General features: G+C 46.1%; 1 protein-coding gene across 2 annotated transcripts in view; it reads right to left on the reverse strand.

Moving 5' to 3' along the window:
• ADAM19 (ADAM metallopeptidase domain 19) overlaps nucleotides 1–26,696 on the reverse strand; it is a 90,219-nt gene that overhangs the window by 3,781 nt on the left and 59,742 nt on the right. For both annotated transcript variants that reach the window (XM_065918997.1, XM_065918998.1), the window contains 14 exons: nucleotides 23,874–24,040; nucleotides 21,831–21,915; nucleotides 21,022–21,161; nucleotides 18,916–19,093; nucleotides 17,056–17,145; nucleotides 14,474–14,669; nucleotides 13,118–13,226; nucleotides 11,677–11,881; nucleotides 10,635–10,712; nucleotides 10,408–10,516; nucleotides 9,213–9,357; nucleotides 8,294–8,378; nucleotides 7,777–8,001; nucleotides 600–752 (listed from right to left, as the gene is read on the reverse strand). In XM_065918997.1, the coding sequence (XP_065775069.1) occupies nucleotides 600–752; nucleotides 7,777–8,001; nucleotides 8,294–8,378; nucleotides 9,213–9,357; nucleotides 10,408–10,516; nucleotides 10,635–10,712; nucleotides 11,677–11,881; nucleotides 13,118–13,226; nucleotides 14,474–14,669; nucleotides 17,056–17,145; nucleotides 18,916–19,093; nucleotides 21,022–21,161; nucleotides 21,831–21,915; nucleotides 23,874–24,040 (1,965 nt within the window). The remainder of the gene's footprint in view (nucleotides 1–599; nucleotides 753–7,776; nucleotides 8,002–8,293; nucleotides 8,379–9,212; nucleotides 9,358–10,407; nucleotides 10,517–10,634; nucleotides 10,713–11,676; nucleotides 11,882–13,117; nucleotides 13,227–14,473; nucleotides 14,670–17,055; nucleotides 17,146–18,915; nucleotides 19,094–21,021; nucleotides 21,162–21,830; nucleotides 21,916–23,873; nucleotides 24,041–26,696) is intronic.

Genomic DNA, 26,696 nt, shown 5'->3' on the forward strand with positions numbered 1-26,696 from the left:
CCACTCCTCCCTCTCAGCAAAGCTGTACCTCAGTCTGCAGAGTTTGCAGGGCCTCGTGGGAACACAGGGCAGTCAGCCAGCTTCCTCACTGGCTCCCGTCTGCCCCAACCCCCAGGACTGGCCGCACAGAATACGTCAGCTTCAGGGAAGATATATTAGGAAAGGCCATTGTGCACACCCTACCAAAGGCTGGCAGTTAATCGTAATTAACTGCCTTGAGCCTCACAGCAACCCAGGATGGGGGTTGTCTACTGCTGCTTCCTAAAACCTCTTTCAAGATAGGGCATCGGAGACTCAAGAGTGACTTGCTCAGGGCTGCTCAGCTCATTAGCTGCAGAGCTGGTTTGAACCAGAGCTCAGCCTCCTTAACATCAGCTTTCGTGTGAAACTAGAACTCCCCTATTACCAGGGGGTGATACCACCAATTTAAGGGACAGTCATTCGGGCACCAAGAAATGCTAAGCTTTTTGTCCTTGGCTTTTGTTCTGGAAGTTCAGCCTTACCCAAGAAGCATGAACTGGTCTGTTTTCTCAACCATATTTTTGCCCCCTGGATCCCTCTGCTCTTAGCTTTTACCTCAGGGGTTTCTGAGGACTCACCTTTGGGGCAGCTGCCACCAGGGGCCGGGTCTGCTGAAGCCTGGAGGGAGGGGGCCGTAGGATGGAGGCGCCGCTTGGCCTAGGGAGGTTCTTGCGGCCTGGCACCGGGTTAGCCGGGAGCGCCTTCTGTGGCGGCCGAGGCCTGGAGAGATCCTGTGGAGAAAGCCACAAGCCTCACTCAAAGGCCAGAGGCGCCCGTTCAAGAGAAAGCGTCCTCAGTATGTTACAGGCCAAAAGCAGATGAGAAGAGAGATATACCGTTTAAAAAGAATCGTCCCATTTATAAAAACAGATTGTGTGCGTACATGTTTACCCGCTCAGGAAAAAAAGCCTTTTTGGAGAGCAAGTTGGCATCTATTAAAATCAGAAATCATACTCAATTTAGAAGTGATCATTCTCTGGCCTAATACATGATTCCACTTCCTTTTACCCATGTTAGAGAGCTACTTGCACAGGGCCACAGAAATGAAACTGCAAGGATGTTCCTCAAAGCACTGTTTGTGACAGCAAAAGAAATTATAAATAATTAAAATTTTCATCAACAAACTACTAAAATTACACAGTGACATATGAGGCAGCACTTTAAAAGAATGAGGCAGGCTGATAAGTGCTGAGGTGGGAAGATGCCCAAGAGGAATGGCAAGGTGTGGTACAAGCTGTAGAGGAGAGTTGAGAGAAACAAGACACCCTCCCTCTGCCCCCTGCCAGTGTAAATGCAGAGGGACGGGGGAAGTCAGAAAGGATGAGGACCAAATTGATAACAGAGGTGAGAGGTTACGAGTGGGCTGTGCATGGTGAGAGGGGTCGTCCAAGTGAACATTCAATTTTTTTTTAACATGACTATTACCTGTGCAAATAAAATTTTTAAAAGAAGAAATCATATTTTCCACATTGGTTGTCTGTGGGTGGCACAATTCTTTCCTTTGTACTTTCACACTACCTTCATGTTTTACTGCCTTCTCAATAAGGCCTTCCCTAATGGCCTTATTTAAAATTATAACACCCTGCAAACCACAACCATACACCATCTATGGGGTGCAGCAAAAGCAGTCCTAAGAGAGAAGTTCATGGTGATACAGGCCATCCTCAGAAAACAAGAAAAATCTCAAGCAACCTAGCCCACTACCTAAAAGAATTAGAAAAAGCAGAAACTTGGTTTAAACAAAACTTAAAGTCAGTTTATGGAAGGAAATAATAAAGATCGGAGAGGAAACAAATAACAGAGATTAAAAAACAATAGAAAAAAAAATCAATAAAACCAACAGCTGGTTTTCTGAGAGGATAAACAGAATAATAAACCCCTGGTCAGGCTCACCAAGAAGAAAAGACAGAGGACCCAAATAAAGCAAGAAATGAAAGAGGAGAAACAATTACAGACACTGCAGAAATACAAAAAATCATAAGAGAAAACTCTGAAAAAAAAAAAAGAAAAAAAAAACTCTGAACAATTTTATACCAATAAATCGGACAACCTAGAAGAAATGAACAAGTTTATAGAAACATACTGCCCTCCAAAACTGAATCAGGAAGAAATAGATAATTTGAACAGATTCATCACTAGAAGTGAGACACAATCTATAATAAAAAACAAACAAACAAACAAAAAAAAACTCCCTGCAAACAAAAGTCCAGGACCAGTGGCTTTACCGGAGAATTCTACCAAACATACAAAGAAGAACTTACACAAATCATTCTCAAACAACTCCAGAAGATTAAAGAGAAGGGAACACTCCCTAAGTCATTCTATGAAGCCACCATCACTCTGATACCAACACCAGACAAAGATCATCAAAAAAGAAAATTACAGGTCAATATCTTTGATGAATGTAGATGCAAGAGCCCTTAACAAAATATTAACAGACTGAATCCAACACATAAAAAAGATCATACATCACGACCAAACTGAATTCATCCCAGGGTCACAAGAATAGTTCAACATATGCAAATCAATTAATGTGATACACCACATCAAGAAAAGACAAAACCCACATGATTGTCTCAATAGATGAAGAAAAAGCATTTGATAAAATTCAACATTCATTCATAACAGAAATTCACCAAAGTGGGTATAGAGGGAACATATCTCAGCATAATAAAAGGTATTTATGACAAACCCACAGCCAACATAATACTTGACAGTGAAAAGCTGAAAGCCTTCCCAACCACAATCCCGGACAAGGATGCCCACCCTCACACTTCTATTCAACATAGCACTGGAAGTCCTAGCTACAGTAGTCAAGACCAGAAAAAGAAATACAAGGTATACAAATTGGAAAAGAGGTAAAGTAGTCATTATATGCAGATGACATGATACTACATACAGTAGTACATATACATGATACATATACATATAGAAAATTCTAAAGACTCAAACCACTACAGCTGGGATGTTCAGTGGTTAAGACTCTGTGCTTCCACTCCAGGAGTGCAGGTTCAATTTCTGGTTGGGAAATGACACGCCCCATGGGGCAGCCAAATTTTTTTAAGTAATAAAAATAAAAGGGAATAGGATTTAAAAACCTGTACCACCCCCTCATTCAGCATTCCCAGACCCCTTTATCCTAATCTACTTTTTCTTTCTTGGTATATATCACTTATCCCATTCTACCACAGTATACTCCCTTATTTTTTATTTTCTCTCTGTGTTCCCCATTAGACCAGAAAGAGGAGCAGGGGTCCTTTTCTGTCTGATTCAGTGATACAGCTCAAGCTTCCTGAACAGGGCCTCGTATACAGTAAGTACTCAACATACATTAGTTGAAAAAAAAAAACAACAAAAAAACTCTGCACTAGTCAGAAAAGTTTAAATAACTATATTTCTTCTGTGATCAAAAAAACAAATTTTAAGGGGCAAAGACTGGACCATGCCACCACTCACAGATCCCCAGGCTGGTACAAGAGAGAAGCTGATTCTACAAGTGAGGGTTTCAGGGCCTGCTGACTTGGATGGTTCCCCTTCTTGAGAAGGTCACAAGCGAGCATAAAAACGGCTAAATGGCAAGCATGGGGAGAGGGTGGGAGTAAATCAGATATTTTCTGCAAGAAGCTTCTCAGTAAGCAGAAAACTGGAAGCAGAAATGAGTAAGAGCAGCAGATTCTTGGGACCAAAAAACCACGCTGTCCTGCTCCATTCCTTCCCCTAAGGACCAAGAGATTCAACAACCTTCCAGGCCAGACAGCTGCCAAACCAGAGCGGCTGCTGGAGGCCAGGACAGAGACATTCTGGCGGAAGCAACAGCTGGGTGCAGATGTCAGGATGCAGTGGGGAAATGCTGTGCGTGTGTGTGTGTGTGTGTGTGTGTGTGTATGTGTCCGTGTCCACTAACAGAGGTGATCTGGGCAGGAACCTCGTCAGCATGGCAACACCGGGTGTGTGTGTGTGTGTGTGTGTGTCTGTGTGTGTGTCTGTGTGTGTGTGTGTCTGTGTCCACTAACAGAGGTGATCTGGGCAGGAACCTCGTCAGCATGGCAACACCGGGTGTGTGTGTGTGTGTGTGTGTGTATATGTGTGTGTGTGGGTGTGTATGTGTGTGGGGGTGTGTCCGTGTCCACTAACAGAGGTGATCTGGGCAGGAACCTCGTCAGCATGGCAACACCGGGTGTGTGTGTGTGTGTGTGTGTATATGTGTGTGTGTGGGTGTGTATGTGTGTGGGGGTGTGTCCGTGTCCACTAACAGAGGTGATCTGGGCAGGAACCTCGTCAGCATGGCAACACCGGGTGTGTGTGTGTCTGTGTGTGTGTGTGTCCGTGTCCACTAACAGAGGTGATCTGGGCAGGAACCTCGTCAGCATGGCAACACCGGGTGTGTGTGTGTGTGTGTCTGTGTGTGTGTGTCTGTGTGTGTGTGTCCGTGTCCACTAACAGAGGTGATCTGGGCAGGAACCTCGTCAGCATGGCAACACCGGGCCTCCCCAAGCAGGGTCGTGCCACTGGCCACGTACCGGAGGCCTCACCTGCGGATGTTTTTCTGGGGTGGAAACAGTCCCTGAACTGCTCTGGCCCAGTGCTCCCATTCTCAGCAGTGGCACCTGTCAGTCAAGCTGCACAAACCAAACCAGACATCAGGCAGCTGTGCACGTGGGGATCATCCCCTCCCAACCCTCAGCAGTAACTGTTCCCCAAGTCCTGTCTATTTTCTTTTATATACACCCCTCATGGGCTTCACCCTGTCAATGCTACCATCGCCTCTCCCCTGGACACAGTTTAAATCTTGTAACTGATAATGTCTGTGCACTCAGCCTCATCCCCCTCTGATCAATTGCCACCATAGTGGGCCTTTCATTTTTTAAAATGACTTTTTAATTAAAGTGTAATATACATAAAAAACATGAGTCATAAATATACAACCAAATGAATTATCAGAGTGAACACACTAACGTAATCCTCACCCAGGTTTAAAAAAAAAAGGGAAGATTAATAGCCCCAGAACCATCTCTGGGCCCTCTCTTAGGCACTGTGCCTCCCTCTTCCCTAAATGTAGCCCAAAGTGAGATCCCAAAGCAAATCTGATCACATCACCCACATCCCACCCCTGCCCTGTTCCCACTGAATGCAAATCTGATTTGTAATCCAGGCCCATTGCACAGTCTGGCCTGTCCTGGCTCTCCAGCTTTTTATCATAGCTCCTTGGGCCCCAGGCAAAGGGGCTCTGAAACTCCTTCCCTCTGTGGGCTCTCTTCATCACAAAGCTTCCCCACCAGCAGGTCCCTGGTCTTAACCTCTCCTGCCCTTCACAGCCTGTGAACTCCTGCTCACTCTAATGTCACCTCCTCAGGGAAGCTTTCCCAGATTTTCCAGACTAGATCAAGTCCCCAATAACTCTCTTTGTAAGCAAGCTGAACCTCTCCTTCACAGCACTTACCACTACTGTAACTACACACATACCAGTGTCTTCCCCAGCAGGCTGTGAGCTCCAGGAGGCAGAAATGGCTTCTGCTTTGCTCACCACTGCCAGGTACAAAGTAGAAGTTCACACACATGTGCAGAGAGAGCAGAAGAGGTTAACAAAGCTTGGCCTACCACCTCTCAAGAGGGGTCCATGTCACCAGGCTAGGAGGTGGTGGAGCTGAGACCTGAGAGAGTGGACCTCCCCAGAGCCCAACCAGGACCTGACACTCAACGTGGTGAAGGGTTTGGAGTCAGCCCTAGGTGCAAGTCCTGGCTACCCTACTTACAAACCACCCCGTGGCCTGGCCCCTTCAGCCCTGGGAGACAGCCCCCGCAAAGAGAAATCGAGGGCAGCAGAGACTCAGTCCTGGGACGGTTCCCAGGAAGGGCGTCTGCCCAGACTGAATCCCTGTAGCCCGCCCTCAGCACTGTTGAGAAATCCCTGTTTGGGCCTGAAGCCATGCTTCGGGTGTGTATTTCGGGGTCCTCTGGTCTCCCCTCATACCCTCGTCTGCGCGTGGTTGCTTTCTCCCCTCTTATTACCTTTCTCTATCCTTCTCTCTCCTTCTGTGCCCTTCAAAACTCACATGTGGTCACTCTAACCCCAGTGTCTCAGAATGAGAGTGTATTTGGAACATGGCCTTTAAAGAGGTGATTATGTTGAAATGAGGCCATTAGAGTGGGCCCTAATCCAATCTGATTGCCGCCCTTATTATAAGAGGAAATGTGGACACACGGAGACATCGGGGCGTACACGCACAAAGGAAGCACCACATGAGGACACAGGAGAACGCAGTCACCTGCAAGTCAAGGAGAGTCGCCGCGGAAGAAACCAAACCTGCTGGACTTCCAGCCTCCAGAACTGTCAGGAAATAAGTAGTCTCTGTGGTTTCGGCAACCGCCTCCCACCCCCCAGTCTGTGGTGTCTGTTACAGTTGCCCAAGGAGCCTAACACACTCTTCATGTCCTCTTCTCTCCTCCTCTCTCTTTCTTATTGCTTCTTCTCTCCCTGTCAGTCTTTCTTTTCTCTTTCTGTGTGGAATTTTCTATCCCACTCTTGCCCCAGATGAGAAAAATGAGAGAGCAGCAGCTTTGCAGGGTTTCCCAGGTGGCACAGGAGCAAAGAATCTGCCTGCCAAATTCAGGAGATGCAGGTTCGATCCCTGAGTTGGGAAGATCCCCCTGGAGAAGGAAATGGCAACCCGATCCAGAGTTCTTGCCTGGGAAATTCCCAGGATGGAGGAGCCTGGTAGATTACAGTCCACAGGGTCACAGAGTCGAACATGACTGAGCAACGGAGCATGCACTGCAGCAGCTTTGCATCATCAGAGAACCAAACCTGTTGCTTCTGACTCTGCTGAACCATGACACTGCCATGTGCCAGGGACCCCAGGACCTGGAGCCAACCACAGTCCTTAGGGGCAGGGACAGCCTGGGCCCCCTGGAGTCCTCTGGACCATGCCCAAGAAACAACAGTCCCAGGAGGGAAATGGGCAAGTCCCCTACCCCAGCTGAGGGTAAAACACACAGGTGCTTCCGGAAGGCACCATGCCTGGCCAGCACCCAACATCTGTGTCTGTGCTGTAGGAACTCCTGCCAGAAGGTACAGTGGAGCCATCAGAGCACAGACACGCGGGTAAACAGACTGCTGGGCAGGATAGCTCTGCTTCTAAAGAACACCGGTGATGGGGGGGTAGCCCAGATCCTGCCCACCCCTCCCAGAGCCCAGGCCCTTTGACCTGGCCCCCAGATGAGCAAGGCATCACCCTACATCCCTCAGGAAGACTTCCCGACTAGTACAAGGTACTGATCGGCACAATTTGGTGGAATAAGTACTATGATGAGGGACATACAGGGACACCAAACTTGGGCGTGGGGGTCACAGAAGGCTTTTTGGAGGAAGCAGCATTTAACAGGAAATCTAAGAATGAACACAAGATGTTGATGCAAAGGGAAGAAAGTGTATGTGGCAGAGGAAACAGCATTTGCAAAGGCCTAGCAGAGAGTAAAAGACCATGGGGCACTGAAACACTAACTGAACATGCATATTTGGGGTGGAAGATGGGCGCTGGCTTATCACAGAAGAGGCCAACCAGGGAGGAAGTCCTCTGCAGTATATTTCTCATCACCTCACACTCTGTGTGCCCAATATGGACCAGAATGCAGAAAAGGCAGCCAGCCCAGGACTCAGCAAGCTCTCTCTTCCCAGCCTCCATCATCCCTCATTCCTCGTGGCTGATGGCTTGACAAGCGGCGCTCCTGATGCAGGGTTGCTGAGAAACCACTTACCTGGGAGAAGACGCACTTAGGGGCGGGGGGCACTGGCCGGCTTGGGGGTGGGCCCCTGGAGGACTCTTTCCTCTCTACTGATGGTCTGGGCCCTGGGGAGTTTCTAGCAGCCTTGCTGAGGTGTGCAGGCGATGGCGCAGGTGGTGACACGATATGCAGGTAGTCTGGAGGGGGCCGGGGAGGAGGCTGGGAAGGCTTCCGTAGGGTTTCAGGGGTGTTGGTCACCTGTATGCATAAGACGAGGAACGCCTGAGACACAGGAACCCTTAATGCACTTAAAAAGCTTGAAGGTGGCCTTGGGTGTCCCACTGGCACAAACAAAGACCTTGGATTCCAGAGGTCAGATGCAACTTTTAAAGTCTTGAGTGGATGGTAGAAACAGCTGACCATCTCTCAGGCCAAGAAAGTGTCATTTATTACCAATCCCAAGGGGCCCACAAAGGTGCTTAAGGGAAAATCTAGCAGAGTCCTAAGAGAGAAGGTCAAAGTAGCAAAGTTCATGGTGCAAAGCCCTTACCTTTCGCCAGCCCTGGGGCGTCTGCAACTTGAATGTCGGGTTGGCGTGGCCTGTTCCACTGTTCTGAGATGCCCTGAAGGGACAACTAGTAACAAGGAAGGAGAAGCACAGGTTGTTCATTGAAGGTCACTGCCTGAGTTCGCTCTGACCCAGGTGTGGCCAGCGAGCAGCTCAGTCTTCCCTGAATCTGCCCTGGCAGAAGTGGGATTGGCCCTCCTGAAGCCCAGCTCCCTCAGCATGGAGACAGTGGCCAGTGGAAAACTCCCAAGGAAAGATAGTTGGCCTCATACACAGCACAGCGTGTCTCAGTATCTTTTCTTCATCCTTTTAAGACCTTTTCCCCGCAAGAAGACAAGGATGTTACCAGCCATCAACCAATCTCCCTCAGGCATCATTCCAGGAGGACCTGGGATTTAAAAATCTCGTCTGGAAAAAAGTATGATTTATAACAGAGGACTTGGAGACTATACATCTTCAATACCCACAGGAATGAATTACTTAGGGAAAAAATTACTCTTTGTCTTGAGTTTATGTCTAGCCACCTCTGTGATTGACTTGAGCTAGTCAGTTTTCCTCTGTTGCCTCACTTTCTGGGCTTTAAGATGGGGAGGAAATCCATTAGATACAGGATAGGTTTCATTTCATATTTCAGCTTGAATTGGTTGGGGGCATTCTGCTGAGAAGGCTTCTGAAGTGATGACCAGGCTCAATCAAGCTTACTTACAACATAAATCAGGTAGTAATGTTTGCCGTGGTCATGGAGTGTAACAGAAGGGGAGAGGGTGACATGCGCTGGGCATTTGCCTTCCAAGTAAATGACACCCACCACCACCAACTTCTTTTTTTAAAACCAGGCACTGCTTTCAGAAAGCTGTGACCCCCAAGTAGACCTCAAATCCCTCACAGCACCCCGTCATACCTGAACTGTTGCCTCAGCTTGGAAGGGAGGGCTAAGGACTTGAGGTAGCCCAGTTTGTTGTTCTGTTTACAGCAGCGGTACATCATTATCAGCGCCACCAGCACAAAGATGGCTGAAAACACTCCGGCTACCACAGGACCAGCGCCTTCCAGAAACAGAACCCAAGTGGCGGATTTAGAAGCAGTTGGAGCTTCAGTAGTGGACTTCAAATAATATGTTCCAGATACTCTTCAGATCCTTGATTTTCATTTACCTTGTACTACTTATTTTAACTTAAAAACTATAACAAAAAAACACATAAAATGTCCCACTGGGAAGTCACTAATATCATTACTAGCTTCAATAATCAGGTCAACTTGCTTGGCAGAGACTTCACAGTAAAGTTTCTCCGGCTACTTCTGCTTAATTGAAAAGCATTCCTTTTCATATAAGGTAAGGAGCTCTATTATTCCAGCCCTATTATTATTTACCATTTGTTTTCTGCCTAAATCATGATTTTCCTGGACACAAAGCAACCACAAAACACTGGGACATACAGACTGATCTATGATTAGAAGTCTCACACATAATCCACAATTTCACATTTGGTTTCACCAAACTCGCCTCAATGTTCTCACAAATTATAAATCTAAATGTACAAAATATATATAGACCAGTGATACACTACTTTTAACTGTTTTATATATTGAAGTTTCTCCCTTGAAAGATTTTGCTAAAAAGAAAAATTTTTTTTTTTGCTATTTTTTTTTTTTTAAGTTTTGAAACCAAAGAGCTAGAATCCCTGAAATATATTTCTGAGTTTCCAGCTCCTCATTTTAAGCTTTGTCCATCAAAGGGCATCTAAGTCACTATAATGTGACCTAGGTTCATGATTAATTTTAAGTGGCTGAGAAGGGGTAGTTGCTACCACTGACCCCCAGAGGGAATAGATTATTCAATAACCTGTGGTCTGTCTTAATCTCTCTGTAAGCAGGAACAGGCTCCTCAACAGAAGGGAGACAAACAGAGGAAGAGCAACTGAGCTGGGCCCCACACCAGGCTGGAGCCTGGGCCACTCATCCCACTCAGCCCCTCTTGTTCTCTCATTTATAAAAATCAGGATGACAGTGCTGACTTATAATAATAATTCATCTGCATTATGCCACCCATCCCTCCTCACTAAGGCGGGCAGAAGCCACGCAGGCCGGCCACTCACTCTGGGGGGGCATGGGCCCGCTGTCGATGCTGCCCCCTTGGCCTGGCGTGTTGCAGAAGGGTGGGGCCCAGCCCCGGAAGCAGTGGCAGTTCTGGTTGTTGTTGCAGACCTGGAGTAAGGGCAGGGCAGGGAAGAGGTGTCAGCACCCTAGAGAGCTCTGGCCTCCCACAGTGCCTGCCCCCATGGACATCATCGCAGAGGAGCCCCAGAACCCCCAGCATATGTACCCCATGGCCATTGCACTTCTTCGCACAGCCTTCCATTTCAAAGAACGAGGTGTTTCTGCACTGCCCCTCAAAGCAAATCTGTAATGAGAAGAAGGGACACTGGTTGGCGACTGAGAGACTGAGGTTTTGCATTCAGAACATATGGGACACAAAAAGGCAGCCTGCTTCAGGTTATTATAGTGGAAAAAACAACCTCAAAAGCCAGGGACAGGATGGCAATTAACTAAGTTCTGCTATTTCTCTCGCGATGAGGGTGCAAACAACAAATATTACATTTTAAGAAAACATAATAATATAACGCGTGTGCGTGCTCAGTTGCTACGTTGTGTCCGACTCTTTACAACTCGATGGACTGTAGCCCACCAGGCTCGTCTGTCCCTGGGATTCTCCAGGCAAGCATACTGGACTGGGTTGCCATTTCCTTCTCCAGGGGGTTTCCCTGACCCATGGGTTGAACCCGAGAGTCTCCTGATCTCCTGGCATTGGCAAGCAGATTATTTACCACTGTGCCACACCTGGGAAGCCCATATAATAAATATGTGTTATTTCATTCCATATTACTATATATTGGTTATATGTTAATTACTTAATTGTATATTAATATGTGCTAATTTAAATATTATACTTAAAGATAATGACCATGGTGACAGCCGTTTACTTTGTGCTAGGTACTACACCGAGTGCTTCAGACGTGTTTTACAACGTTATTCTCAGAGTTAACTCTCAGATAGCCGCTCCAGGCTTTCCGGACTCCTAGTTTAGACCATTTCATAATTCATGTGACAATTAATGATGAGGACAAAAGAGATATAATAGCCAATCCTTCTAAATGGTTTACAGGGATTATCTCATTTAATCCATACAACAATTCTATGCGGTGGGTCTTGCTCTTAATAATATGCTCTATAAAGAATGCAAGCCACAGGGCTAGAGAGGTTGGAGAAGCTGGGATTTGAACCCAGGCATCCTCTGTCCAGACTCCCACTTCAATCACTGCGCTCTGCAACCCAGAGGCTGAGTGAGGCTGGAGGAAGGAACTTACGTGATTATGGCCACACTTGGTCCCGGTCATCACCAGGCCAGGGTCCAGCATGTCACCCTCCTCCTCAGGACCTCGGTAGACGTGGGTGCCCCGACATCGAATCTGCCTTCCGTTTATCACAATGACGGTGTCGATGGGCACTGCATTAGACTCCAGGGGCCGGGCCTCGGAACTCTGACACTGGATCTTCCCACACTTGGCATCTCTGAGCCCAAGAGAGTAGGAGGGAAGGAGATGGAATCAGAGACAGAGAAGAGCTGGGATGCCAAAAGCTTCGATCTTTCTCGACTGGGACAACACGTTTGTATGGGGGAGAGGCAAAAGGCAATGAGTGTGCTGTAGGAATTAGCCGGAATTCCTCTGTGTGGTCTTAGACCAAGGATAGGATGCTACATACTTATTCCCAAGCAGATGTAGCCAGAGGGCTGGCCTTGGGAAGTCCTCTTTACCGCAAGAACAACTGCCTGATCTGAGCAACCTAACCCCTTATGCTCTTTGTACCCCATGCACCCAGAAGAAGCCTGGTGTCATCCCCGACCTCCCTCCTCCGTCCTATATACCAACCCAAGTTCACACCACCATCCTCTCTCACCTAGACACCAGGAAACTGATCTCCCTGCTCCAGTCTTGCCCTACAAGGGCCTAATTTCCAAACTGCTCTTAAGCCAAAGTCCAAACTCCCCTAGCCATGTACTCAAGGTTTCTCATGATCTGGTCCCTGCTTAACTAGCCAGGCTCATTTCTCAGTAGCCACCCCCCTCCCCACTGCACCCCAACATTATACTTTAACTATATCAAGTTGCTATCAGTTCTTCTAACTATATCAAGTTGCTATCAGTTTCACCAGTTTTTCTCTACTCATTTCTCTGCCCGGGACACTCTCCCAAGTACCAGCACCATCCCTCATCCTATTCAAATAGATACTTTTTCTAGAGCACAGCTTAAGCATAACTTCCCCTGGGAAACCACCTCAGTCCACTAAGGTGGGTTGGGTGGCCCCCACCATATTTCCTTTATTATACTATCCTGCTAAGTTCCATATACTCAGCCTAGTATCTGGCACATGGTAAATCCACAATAGATAGTGGATGGGTGTGTAGGTGGATGGATGGTTGAAATGAATGAATGACTGGGTGAATGACAGGCCATTCAGATGAGGATGTAATTAATGCCATGCGGAAATGACCCAAGGGGGCTGATGGGCTGCCCTAGTATAAGAAGGTCCCAAAAGGAAATGTGACCAGCCTTCTAGGAAGCACTGTATCCACACCCTCCCTCTGACTTCCTTAGGGCTGAATGGTGCATTGTCAAAAGGGCCTGGAAGAGATTTTCTTAAGGGCCCACTCTAGGGCCGGTCAAGCTGATGAGTGGGTGGGAGTGACGAAAGAGCAGGACTTGCTTTGTCATCCTCATCTTATGGGGTCTGCCCTATGGTCATCACCTCATGTTGCACTTCTTGTGTTTCCCATTCATGTCCTTCCCACAGTTTCCAAAGGTGTCCCCTGCCACATTCACCTTCTCGAAGCAGAGATCAGGAGCAGGCCAGGCCCCTGGGTGGGCAAGAAACATTCATCAGCACACTAGCCAACTTTAGTAGAAGTCAGAAGCCCCCAAAGGACAGAGCTAGCCATTGGCAAAAATCAGGAAGTTAAGGAAGTTTTGTGGAAGGGAATATTCAGCCTTTTCTTTACCCCTATCTGTTATTCCACCCCCACCTTCTCAAGACCTACTCATAAAAAAGGTTTTATATCAGTTCTTTACACTTTACTGAGGTTTTATATCTACGGGAGGTTTGTGTGCTAAGCCTTCGTTCTCATGAAGAAGCCCTGTCTTTTTCAGGTGTTTTTGTTTTTGCTCTTGTTTTTAAATAAAGGTAATACCTGCAGAAGATTTTTAAGAATAAAATATGTCTTTCAGTTTTTTCTACTTAGTCATTTCAGTTCCTACATCCCTAAAACCTGGAGAAGCAATCAATTAATAGTGTATTTTCTAAAAATAACTTTATCTCTACCGTCTAGATACAATTCTTGTGTATCTTCTATAGATAATCTATCTAATAAAGAGTGGCAGCATAGTCTATTCACATGATTTTTTTTTTTTTACTTAGTACATACAGAGCTGCGCCCTTTTATTCAGCTTATGGAATCCCAATCTATGGGTGCACCAGAATTACCTTAACTGGTAGGATTTATTGAAGGATTTATGGGTTGTTATTGCTCTAACAATGCTGCAATAAATATCCTTGTAAATCTACTTGGCCAAATACAAGGAATGTGTAGAACACATCCCTAAGCAGTAGTATGAATGGATCCAATGATAGGTACCCTTAAAATTCCGGTATCTCCAAACTGCTTTCCATTGGGGTTGTACCCATCTGTTTCCCCACATGTATAAAATGGTTTTCTCCACAACTATATTACTATTGTTCTTGTTACAGTACTATCATTCCAACTTATCATATTAATTCTTCAGTCTTTGCTAATATGATACATAAAAAAAAAAAATCCCATCTCATAGTTGATACTTTGCTCACAGCTCCATCATCCACCTGTTTTGTTGGATTATTCTTATCCATTCACTCACTGTGAGAATTTAAAGCATCAAGGAACTAGGAAGAACACTGTCTACTGCCTCCTGCTGAAAGTCTACCTTGAGGCAAGGGGATTAAAAAAAGGTAATATCTGGAGATGCTCTTTTAGAGCCTGATTCTAAGCAATCCAGAGTGTCTGAAGAGGGAGGCTGGCAAGGAAGCAGTGGGGTGGAAGGAGGGTCGTCCGCTCCCTGGGGAGAGCCTTACCAGGGCCCCATAGCTGCTGGCACTGCTCCTGGTAAGTGAGGCACATGCCATTGTAGCAGTAGGCCTGGCCGTCCTCGCAAGGGGTGCCGTCCATCTGGTAGAAGTTGGTGGGGCACTGGGGGGACTTGCCCGTGCAGAACTCCGGGAGGTCGCACTGCCGTGCCTGCTCACGGCACAGCGTGCCCGGGGCCAACAGCTGAGCCAAGGAACAAGAAGGGGGGATAAAGTCAATCTCCCACCTATCTATCCTCAATCCTCCCAGCAAGGGCTCATGAGCATCACTCCCATGGAACAGAATTGCCCATTACCATTATTTCAGAGCACTTTTTACATGACCTCACTAGCTTCAACCACCATAAATCATCTAACACAGAACATCTAACACTTAGTTTCAAGGTGGTTTTACAAATGTTAACTCTACATAGAGTCTTAAGAATCAGGTAAGAAATAATATTTATGTAACTATTTACAGTTCACTAAGAGTTTTAGTAATAACAGCTACTTTATGGAGCTCCTACTTAAATGCCCAGTACAAATAATACTTCATTTAGTCTTCATGACAGTCCTATGTAACGTAATTATCCCTGTTTTACAGATGATGAAATCTGAGGCATGTCTCCAAAATCTCATGGTTAGTAAGTGACAGAAGAGCAAAACCCACTAGTATATATGTACAGATACACACACACACACACACATAAACTAGCATTCATGCATCTTTGAATTCACAAGCACTCTGGCAATAATACACATTACTGAGTCAAGCTCCAGGCTAAGTATGTTACACATGTTCATCTCATGAGATCCTCACAATGCCCATGAGCTAGATGCTGCTATCTGCCCCATTCTGCAGATGAAATGACCTGATCAAACAGCACACCTTGGGCAACTGGTAGAGTGAGTTTCTGTTCGAGTCTTCCAGCCTCCCTGGGTGGGGGGCGGTGGGGGTCAGTGTTATTAGTACTCTTCCCATCTTACAGATAAAGAACTCAGGCTTGGATGGCTAATAGGTTGCCCCAAATCACACACAGGGCTGGAAATGAAGATCTCAGACTCCAGGGCTTATCTTTTCCCACACAATTGTCTGCAGGGAAACCCTTTCCAAGATCCAAGCTGAAATCCTGGGACCTGGAGATGAGTGCTTTCCACGTTCATTCTCGGACCTCAGCCTGAGACCCGAGGACCTAACACAGTACAGCCTCTCTGAGGGATGCCGGGTCTGTCTTAAAGTCAAACAGATGGCGTGGGAGTTCCCCTGAACAGCAAAGAGACCTATGTCTGACAACAGCACCCACCACACTGCTGGGTGACTCCACACCACCCACGAGGCATCCAAGGAGAGAAGGTGGGAGCAGGCCAGCTGGGCAGCTTGCTGACAGTCTCGGAGCAAGGGTAGCCTTCGATGCATCTCCCCACCCGAGAGCAGGATGGAGGGGAAAAGGACCCACCAACCCTGGAGCCAGTCTGCCTGGGTTCAAATCCCAGCTCCTTAGCCAGCAGACCTCTGTTCATGCACTTTCTCATGAGTGCATGAGGATAATAACCCTCTCGTGGTTATTGCTAGAAAGTCATGCTAGAAAGAATGTTCTAATAAAGCACTTGAACAGTATGGGGAACATGAGGAGCCCTGAGCATGTGGTGGGTGGAAGCACAGTCCATGATCCGATCTAAAACCCTGGGACCAGATGGGCACCAGACTTCACAGATTTGAGAAAGCAGACATTACACAGATGTACATACATATGTAAATGTGTATATCTCTCTATATATACATACACATGACATTTGTATATTACATAACCCAGAATCAAGGCCTAGGATTATACCTTATAATCAAACACACTAATGTTTCTGCAATGAAATATACTATTGGCTTTAAGTGTGATTTTTTTAAAAAGACGATAATTAGATTTACGTCAATTCAGGTCCAATTTTGCCACCAAATGAGTTAAAAAAAATTTTTTTTTTTCAGTTTTTAGAACTCCCTGAATTTCAGAATTGTAGATAAGAGATTGTAGACCTAGAATAACATTAGTGGTAAAAATGGTGTGATCTTCCAATCAATACTAAGAACGTGGGCTCCAGAGTCAGAGAAACTTGGTTCAGCCCTTCCTCACTGTTTAACCCTGGAGAAGTCACTTATACCCTCTGAGCCTCGGTCTCTACATCTTAAGTTGAGGATATTAACGTACACCCCATGGGGTTCTATAAGGACTGAACGAGATGACACATATAAAATTCTCTGCACTGTGCCTGGCACCTAACAAGCAATCTATTAATGTTAATCAACACTGTGATGAGGAATATTATGAACACCAAATAAAATCAAGCCTACTCTCTCCGGACATTTTTTAAAAAAATTTCCCACTTTCCAGGAGGCCCACACAGCCTTCTGGGATGATCTGAACTCAGTGAGGACAAATATAGAAAAAGGCAAACTTTGTTCAAAGGCTCTTTCTGGCTCCATGTTTCTGAAACTTTGACACCACCACTTCCCCAGGACTGAGGCTGAATCCTGACCATCAGCCCCTGCAGAGCCTCGGACTGTCAGGTCAGAACTCCGGGCGGGGAGGGCCCCTTACCTTACAGCGGTGACAGCAGGAGCCGTGCGCACACTCAGCCCCCTCTCTCAGGGTGCAGTTAGCAGCATTGCAGCAAGGGTTATCGCATTCCTGGGGAGGCAGCGAGAGGGGGTGTGAGGCTCCGAGGCAGCAGGGCAGGGAGATGGGAAACAAGGCAGGATGAGGGGTCTTTACCCCCATCCTACCTCCTGTGTCCCTGGAACTCCAGCTCCCTGGAAAATCTCTACCCAAAACATCACTTTATAGCTTTATCATTAAAATAGTATGTATATATTGTAGAGAATATACATAAGTGGAATCATCAGTAACACACAACTTAGACACAACTGCATTTTGACACATTTATAAACATATAGTTATTTTACAAAATCACAGTATCCATATTGCTTTTAAACTTAATATGCTACACCCACTTCTCCTTGTAATCATGGATTCTTTTAAAATGTGATTTTTCGCATAGTACTACATTATAAGGAAATGTCATGATTTGTTTTTCTCATCCCCAATCCAACATCCAGAGACCGTGTCTTCCTGGAATCCAGGCAGACCTGTTTTCCTTCCCTTCTAGCGCACCAGGTGTCTTCCCACCCCAAGGCACAGTTCTCCCACTAGCTAAAGTGTGACTTCCCTCCTTGTGCCCCTCGCTAACTCCTACCTCAGCCTTTGAGTGTAGGGTCAGAGTCACACCCCTGCCTGAGTAGGGCAGCTCCCCTCACATTACATACACTCCTAGCATCATGCTATTGGTTCTCCTAGTATTTACAACAGTTATATTTATATTTTTGCAGCTGTTTGGTCAATATATGCTTCTGGCTTTGGACTATATACTCCTAAAGGACAGGGACCATGTCTACTTTTTTCTACCTATTTATTTTCCTATCCCGTGCACATGACCTAGTATCACATACTCATCTGTTGAAGGAGAAACTGTTCTGAATATAAGCCACTGGCCAAGATCACTCATAGGCTGCCCCTCAACCTCACTGGACCCTCCATGATAATACAACTCTCTCCTTTCTGAAGGGTCTGGGCTAATCTGAACGCATGCTGGTGCAGGTGGGAAGCCTTTAAATGGTTCTTGTTTTATTAAAGTTATATGCTGGCATTTTCAAAAAGTCAAACCATAGAGAAGATTAAAAAAGCAAATAGTTTTTCCCACATAGACAGACCCTCAATCTCATCCCCATAGTTTATTCTGAATGCATAGACTACTGACACATTCTCCCACAAACTGTTCTATACGTTAGCGTTCATATTTTCATGCTTCATAAAATAGATATGAAACTATCCAGTTCTGCTTTTGCAGAACTGCTAGCATCTGTTAGAAGTGACAGAGCTATGATATGCCCACTAGTATTCATCCTGAAGATCAGAAGGAAGGAAAGGGCTTGTACACCACCAGTTCTGCTCCTTCTTCCTCCTAGAAGCCCCTTTCAGACTTGACAGGACTTCCTATATCCCCTTTCAATCATTTCTTCTACAGGTCAAAGAGCATGAGCTTGTTATTTTAAGTATCCTTATAATACCCAGCTTCAAGTTCACGTATCTGGCTATGGACAGCCAAGGAAGCCATCTGTAGCTCCACTGGCCAAGACTGTGGTTTCTGGGTAGACCAGATGCCCACAAGGAGAACTCCCCTGCATTTTAGACACAGATACTGTCAACCTCAAACTGGGAGAGTCTACATAAATGGCTCATATTTAAGGCTTACTCCCCACATGTTATTTGTGATGGGGTCTTTGACTGCCACGTGTATGTAGGAAATGCCTATGACTAATTTTCAAATGCATGCTCTTTAACCTTGAGATTTGAAGCCAATGTAAATTCTTCCCCTCCCACTAACACGGCACGACACCTTACCTCCTCCTCCCCACAGTCACACTCTTCCCCATCTTCCAGGTACCCATTTCCGCATCTCCGGCCTCCATACAGCGTCCTGGTGTCTGGCATGTTGGAGAGACACATCCCCCCGCCTGACTGCAGATACCTGTCCAGTTCCCTCCTGTTGCATCTGTTGAACACTCTGGGAAAGGGGTGCCTGGGAGGAGAGCCAGGGTGGAATCAGCTAGGGGTCTAAGCATCAAGCTGCCAGAATTTCATCAATCCTGCTGCCCATGAAGCTGATTCCAGCTACATTCAGACCCTCCACAGGCCCATGCACAAACATTCTGCCCCTTGAGAACACCACCTGTACATTAACTTTCTATGAACTAAGAAATATTAACCACCCCATAATGTTTTTTTCCCCCTTTCTCTCCATGGAGGATTTATTTGAGAATCTGAAGCAACAATTTCAGCCCTTTCCATGAAGGAGTTGCAATAAATAAAGGATAACTAGTATGTTACAATAGGTCTCTTGAGCCTTAGAGCAGAATAAAAATCCAGCCAACCCAAACTTTTCCTGAAGCTGATATTAGATGGAGATTTTCTTAGAACAGAAGGCCAGGCCAAAAAAGGCCAAGTTTATGGGTTTAATTTCTTTGTTGGGCCAGTGATCTGATCTCTGCTCTAACGATGCAGGCAGCACTCCAAACTCAACCGCCCAACTCACAAACACATGGTCTGTATTGCAAGAATGTGAAAGGCCCTGCATCCCGCTATTGGGGAAAAGAATCAGAAGTCATGCACTCCTTGGTGACAGGTGGGTGCCATGATCTGGGTGTACAGAGGAAGAATTATCCTGATCCCAATTACCTAAACCAAGTAAAGGTTAGACACTGGAGGGTTTCTTTCAGTTGTCAGGAAAGTCACAAAAAGCTTGTCACTAAAAATTGTTAAATTACTAAAATGACTGAACAGTTTAAAACAAATTGTAGTAATTAACATAACTCTTTCAACCACCTGTCTACAAATAAGATTTTTAGATTGAGAGAGAAAGAGGTGGACTTAACAGCAAGCTCAAACCCTGTTCAAACAACAGGGATCTGAGCACGAACCATGGAGCTGTCTCCTGCATATCAATACCATCCTTTGTGTGACACTTTTTCCACGAAGTGAGGAGAAGACACTGGAACACCAAACAAGCTGCATCTCCTCTCAGAGACACAGCAACAGCACTCCCTGAGGAGCATGAGCAGGCCCTAATGGCTTGCCGTAGGAGGAACACAAGCTCCCACCATGACGCCTTCTGAAGAGTGACTTGGGTCCCTGAAGAACCCGGTGCTCTCTGCTGTGTGAGTCCAGACACTGGCTAAGTCCTCTGAAGCAAATTCAGAGTTCTCTTTCAAAGGCTCTGGTTTAAAGACCCCTCAGGACTACAGTGAGATGGAGGTTCCTTGTCCCTGTTCCTTGTGGTAAACGCAGCCTGCAAAACCCCTGAGGAGTCACCGTGGGGTGTGAGGCTGCTAGCCTTCCTTCTCCTTATTCTGGAGGCGACATCAGCACTTCCAGTCAGGCCTAGGCATGACAGCCCTGATCACACTTCCTTCACATGAAGGGATGAAGGGTTGTGGCTGTTATAAATGGGTTCCCAGCAGAAATTTGTGAAGTGGAAAAGACACATGTGGTCAGACCAATTTTACAGCTGAAGACCCCAGAGGCAGAAATTCAGTGAATCTGAGGTTTCATCAGCTTCCCTGGTGGCTTAGTGGTAAAGGATCTGCCTGCCAATGCAGGAGATGCAGGTTCCATCCCAAGGTTGAGAAGACCCCCCTGGAGAAGGAAATGGCAACCCACTCCAGAATTCTTGCCTGGGAAATCCCAGGGACAGAGAAGACTGGTGGACTGCAGTCCATAGGGTTACAAAGAGTTGGACTAAACAATAACAACAGGTTCTACCACACCAAAGTTTTTGCTAGAAACCTGTGCTGCTTCCACTGTTTGTTTTCTTGGTCTTCTTCCCCTTCTCTCTTCAAGACCCGTGTCAGAAGTATAACAGAGGCTCCCTGAGCCAGGAGTAACACTTGGGCTGCACTGGCCTCTCGCACTCTGCCCTCCTCCCCATCCTCAGCTTCCCACTTGACTCACCCGGTGGCAGCCGCCATGATGCACCCACCGTCAGCTGCGCTGGCTGAGCAGCAATCCGCGGAATCGTGGCTCATGCCGAAGTTGTGACCCATCTCGTGGGCCATGGTGGCGGCCACGCCGATGGCATTCTCAGAGTGGTCCTGCTCAGGGAGAGCGTTCAGGTCAAAGACAGCTCCCCTCTGCAGCCCTGCCTTTTCCTCAGCCAAGCTCTCCACTGATAATACAATTGCTGGGCATACAGGCTCAGGGACTAAAGCCCATGATCTTGAGTACCCTGCAGCATCCGTCAGTAAGCACAGGTGGACAGAGAGGGTGGCAAAATAAACGCACAGCAGCCTCCTTGCTGTCCACTTCACCGGTCAGAAATAAATAGCCCAAACATTCTCAAAAATTCAGAGAGAACTTCAAAAGAAGGCAATAATTTCCTAACTGTGACTTTGAGACAGGTTCTTGCTCCATAAAGATATACAGAACAACCCGAGATTTGAAATAAAAGCATTTTTAATCTCTGTATCTTAAAATTTATCAGCCCTGGTCTGGACCATATAAGAGATATAGTGATGTATGATTCATGCAATTGCTTCAGGGTTTTCCTGAGTTTGAGAATTGGGGATAAATGACGATAAATGAAAATCCATCCCTTAGTACCTCCATCTCTTAGAACTTAATACCTTCATTAAAAAAAAAACTTCTCTTATGTCCAACCATTTTTCCTGTAATACTTCACACACAATTATTTTGAGAAGATGACCTCCTATTATGTAAGGCAGTTTTCCGCTTTCTGCAGCATTAATAATGGCTTGACTCACCATGTTGACTCCTCCAGACTGGTACACGGAGCACATGGCCATGAGGGGGGCCAGGCCGATGGTGGTGCCATGAAAGGACATGCCCCTGCGGGAAGGAAGGAGGGAAGGTGACTAGGGTAGGGGCTGAGGGGGCTGCTCCCATGTGCCCAGAAGCCATCATGGCCTTCCTTGGCCCTGCTGACATTCTCAGATCATTCCCAAGGGGAGAGGTCCTGCTACTCTAAGTCAATGCGACAATTCCCAGGTCACCACACCTCTCAATTCCTCTCACCTACTCACTGCTCTAGACAAACAGAAAAGAAAGCAAAAGGTCACTTCTTCCCACAGTATGGCCATAATCCCATCCCCTGGAAGGAAATGGGCAGGGCTTGCAAAGCTGCATCCCATTCCTGCTACAGAGGAAAAGGTCAGAGTGTAGAGATGACGGAAGGGTGGCACAGGTTCTGCTGCTGAAGTGAATCATGCCCACTTCCGCCAGCTGCCAAGGTCCCCCGCCATATCCCTGGCTCTGTGGTATGTGTATGGTGGGGGGGTGGGGAGGGGGACGGGGGGGGGCAGTCAGGGCAGCAGCTGTGGGCGTTGATGTTTCACTCCTGAATCACTCTGGGGCCAAGGAAACAGATGTGTCCCATCGGGACAGAGTGCAGCTGGGTGCGAGGATGAGCTGTTTCTGCCTTTGTTTTGCGACTGTGACCCTAATCTGCCAACAGCCAACTACATTCCCCTAGTTTAATACACTCATTTCTCAGCTGCCTGCATCCAGCATAGGGGCAAAGGAATGAATAAAATACTGGTGTTTTTGTGCATGCCACAAACCATGAAATTTATTTAAAGGATCTACATGGAAATTCATTACATCACGCTTTCATATCTCTGTGTTTGCCTTCTTATATAGTCCATTATATCTTAGAGAGCCAAGATTATCGTATTTATTTTGGGATCATGAGAACTTAGTTTAGAATCAGACACATAGTGGGTGCTTAACACATGTTTGCTGAATTCAATGCAGATTTATCTTTAGAGAAATAATCTGAAAAAAAAAAAAATACATGCAAATCTCTAGGAAGCCCTATTGGTTGTCTGATAAACTCAGACATGGCACTGAGGAAGTTATACTGGAAACTGGATTCAAGGTCTTGCCCAAAGCAGGACACCAGATTTTCAAAGATCAGGCCAAAGCTTCGGTAATCAAAGACTCTTCCCAGGTAAGTGAGTCATCATGAAGCAAGAACTCAGGTTTTTGGTAGAGCTATTTCCTCAGTCTCTTTTAAAGCATAAACAAAGGTTTAAATGATTGCTGTTTCAGAGATATTTAGGGAACAGGGGAAAAAATGGTTTTATTATGTATGTGCTTTTTGTTATAACTTCCTCAGAATACCTTTGGAAGTCAGCACTAATAAATACCAGATTGTCATCATGGGGGACTGTCACGGGCTGCCATGACCCCATCAGTTTCTGTCCTTTTCTCTCTGGAATTGAACAAACTCCAACACAGCCACCATCTCCTACCCCCACCCCCCCATGTCTCCTTCCTCTCAAACACACTATTCCTGCAACATCTGCCACTTGACCACCTCGCAGTTGGCCCTGAGACCCTGGGAATGACATGAAGGACAAGCCGAGGAGGCCCCTCTCCTGGGCCTGCATGGGGAGATTAACTCCTGCACTAGAACAAAACGCCATGAAGATCAGGGTGAGCGCCTTAGAGAGTCTGTTTCAAAGCAGCCGTGACAGTCAGTCAGTCACTTTCCAAATACACACCCAGTTGATTCAGAGACTCAACTCAATATGTCTAAGGCACTAATTTTCTAATTTGGGCTGTAAACACTTCTTGGAATTGCTATGACTCGGGCTTTTTAATATTTTCCTGAATATACTGGGCACAGAGCACATGCCTGAGGAATATCTGGTTACTGGAACGCAAAGTCAGCATCGCTTAGTACAGCCAACTGTCAACACTGGGGAGAAAGGACAGAGCACACGCCCTGGGGGCAGGGGCTTTGCAGCCAAGGGCAAGGGTAACACACGGAAAAGGCTACTTACGTGATTAACTGCGCGTTGTCATGGTTCTTCCGGGTGAGCAGTTTGCGCCTCCAGCTCAGAAATGACCAGAGGGTAGAGTACGGGTTCTCTGAAACTTCACACATGTTCCCATGAGTCCACACTTCCAAGCCCACGAGGGCAATCCGGATATTCAAGGATCGGTAAAACTGAAAACACACACGGAAAGTCACAGCGTCATCTGTCGGCACCGCCTTCCTAGTCCAAGTGCTCAGAGCTCAGGTTCCAGATTTCTCTTCTCTACCTGCCTCTAGGGGAGGAGGGAACAGGTGTTGCTCTTCAGATTTCTCAGAAGGGGGACAGCCTGAGAGAGGCATAACGTCCTGAGAGCAGCTCTGCCTGTGTAGCCGAGCTGGGATGACTTAGCTTAGAAAAACGAAGACTGAGACGGGACACAGAGTTGCTTTCAGACATGCACAGGGCTCTTAGTGGAGAAAGGACCAGCACTATCACACAGGAGCCTAAAGTGGGGCTCAGTTAACAGGTAAAACAGACAGGCAGACACATTTCATTTCAAAATAGGAAAAAACTTTCAAAGCTGGTCAAGAGCTAAGCCTCACTGTCATCTGTAACAAGTACCCTTGGCTCATGTGTCTGGTACAATCACCTCACCCAATTCCTTTCATGGCCCTTATTTTTATATATGTCTAAAAAGTTCTCTTGTATATGAATATTTAAAACAACTTTATTAAGGTATAATTTATATATCATAAACCCACCCATTTTAAGGGTAATATTTTTAGTAAATGTACCAAGTTGTAAAGTGATCACCATAATCCACCAAATCTTAGAGTATTTTCATCATACGAACAAGAAACCTTATGTCCATTTACTATCATTGCCCATTTTCACCCCTAGACTGGGGTAATAACTAATCTACTTTCTATCTCCACAGATTTGCCTTTTCTAGATATAGTCCATAAGTGGAATTATATAATACATGGTCCTGTGTGTCTTCTTTCATTTAGCATGTTCTGAGTCTCATCCATCTTGCTGTCTATATCATTCTGCCACTTCTTTTTTATTGCTGACCAGTATCCCATGCCATGGATATACCAAATTGTATATGACTTTACTGAAAGACGTCTCCCACTCATTTTGGAAGTAAATGGGTATAAATGATAATATACACAAAGATGTGCTTACTCTCGAAATTTCCTTCCCCATCACTGGAAGTTCTCGGGTTTTGTAAAGGATACCACAAACAGGTTGTAAGCATGAGACTGTAAATGTTCCAAATAATCCTTATGATTTTGTGCAATCCAGAGATCCTGAAATTCTATAAATGAGACCTGACTCTTGGGCTCCTTAAGGCTAGAGCTACATCTAATCTTTATTACACGCTATCTTTCATCTCACGCACACATAGCAGGAAGAAGGTTTTCTTTAAAGCTAAGTACTAGAAGGCGTAGATATCAGAAATTCCCTGACTGGCTAAGCCCTAGAGAATACTGAGGCAGCAACTGAAAAAAAAAATCATCATGGGGACTTTCCTGGTAGCTCAGTGGTTAATGCAAGGGGGCACGGGTTCAATCCCTGGTCAGCAAACTAAGATGCGGCATGCCTCATGCTTTGCCCTAAAAGAAAAAATCATCACAGGTAAACCTAGGTCATGTAAGCAGGAGATGTCATCTCAATCCAAAACTGGCAGGTACAGCCCCTGGTAAAAATAACAATCGTAGCACCAATGTTTATCAAGCACTTTCTACATATTAAGGACTGAGGCTTATAGAAGTTCAGTAATTTGCTGAATTCTAGGCAGGAAGCTGGCAGAGTTGGGATGAAGACTTGGATTATTAGACCTCAGTGTCTACTCATGACCCTACATTGAAGGGCTGCCCTATTTACCCATCCAGAGAATCAACTTGCCCCCAGGAAACTGTGGTGTAAATGGTCTCCAGATTCAGTAAAATATCAGTTGATTTCAATGGAAATTGTGATTTTCCTGTTTTGTGCCAGGTCAATCATTCCAGAAAATGAAGGGTTTGGGTTCCAATTCAAATTTGCTTCACTAGGGAGCTTCTCGAGGACTTGACTTGGCTTTTTCATAGGGAAGGAAAAACATTTTAGACTGGGTTCATGATTCGGCAAATGAGTGCAGCGCATTCCAGTTTTAGTCCTGTAACAGTTCAGTCCAAGGAGCTCGGTCAGCAAGCCTGAGAGAAATGGGCATGCCTGCCCTCACCCCAGCCAGGAGTGACCAACCTCAGCTGCAGATGAGAGAACCAAGTCTGCTTCACAAAATAAACCAGCAGGCAAGGTTGGGGACTTCCAGCAAGGATGGGGCTGGCTAGTGCCTCTCTTCTCCTTCCACTTTTCACCAGCACCCCCGATTCTAACACCCAGGCCAGCTGCAGAGTCCACAAAGGAGACCCAGCCAAGCCTCCCACCTGAAGCGTCTCCAGAACAATAGACGTCACGTGGGTGATAACAGGGTCTACCCCAGGGAAACAAGCTTTTCTTATTTTCCCAGATGCTGAGTGTTTGGGTTGTGGGATCATTTCGATGTTATTGTTGAGGAGTTGAAGGCTAGAGAGAGGACTGGACTGGGTCCCTGGAGTCCTCCCTTCCAGGAAATGCCAGTGTTTGTTTAACTTTCACCTGTCAATGACCAGCACTTCTAAAGCAAAAATAGAGGGCATAGACCCTCCCATCCAATGACTCCAGAACACTACCAAATTTGCTTGTAAATCCCTAAAAATATTGAAGTTCTCTTCCTTATCCTCCAATATTAAAAAAAAATGATTCCCCCTTCAGACTTGGGATCCATGAATCCCTAGCAGACCAAGAGTTAAGCTTCAGACA

The sequence above is a fragment of the Muntiacus reevesi genome, chromosome 1, assembly GCF_963930625.1.
Source record: "Muntiacus reevesi chromosome 1, mMunRee1.1, whole genome shotgun sequence".
In the NCBI taxonomy this organism is placed as follows: Eukaryota; Metazoa; Chordata; class Mammalia; order Artiodactyla; family Cervidae; genus Muntiacus; species Muntiacus reevesi.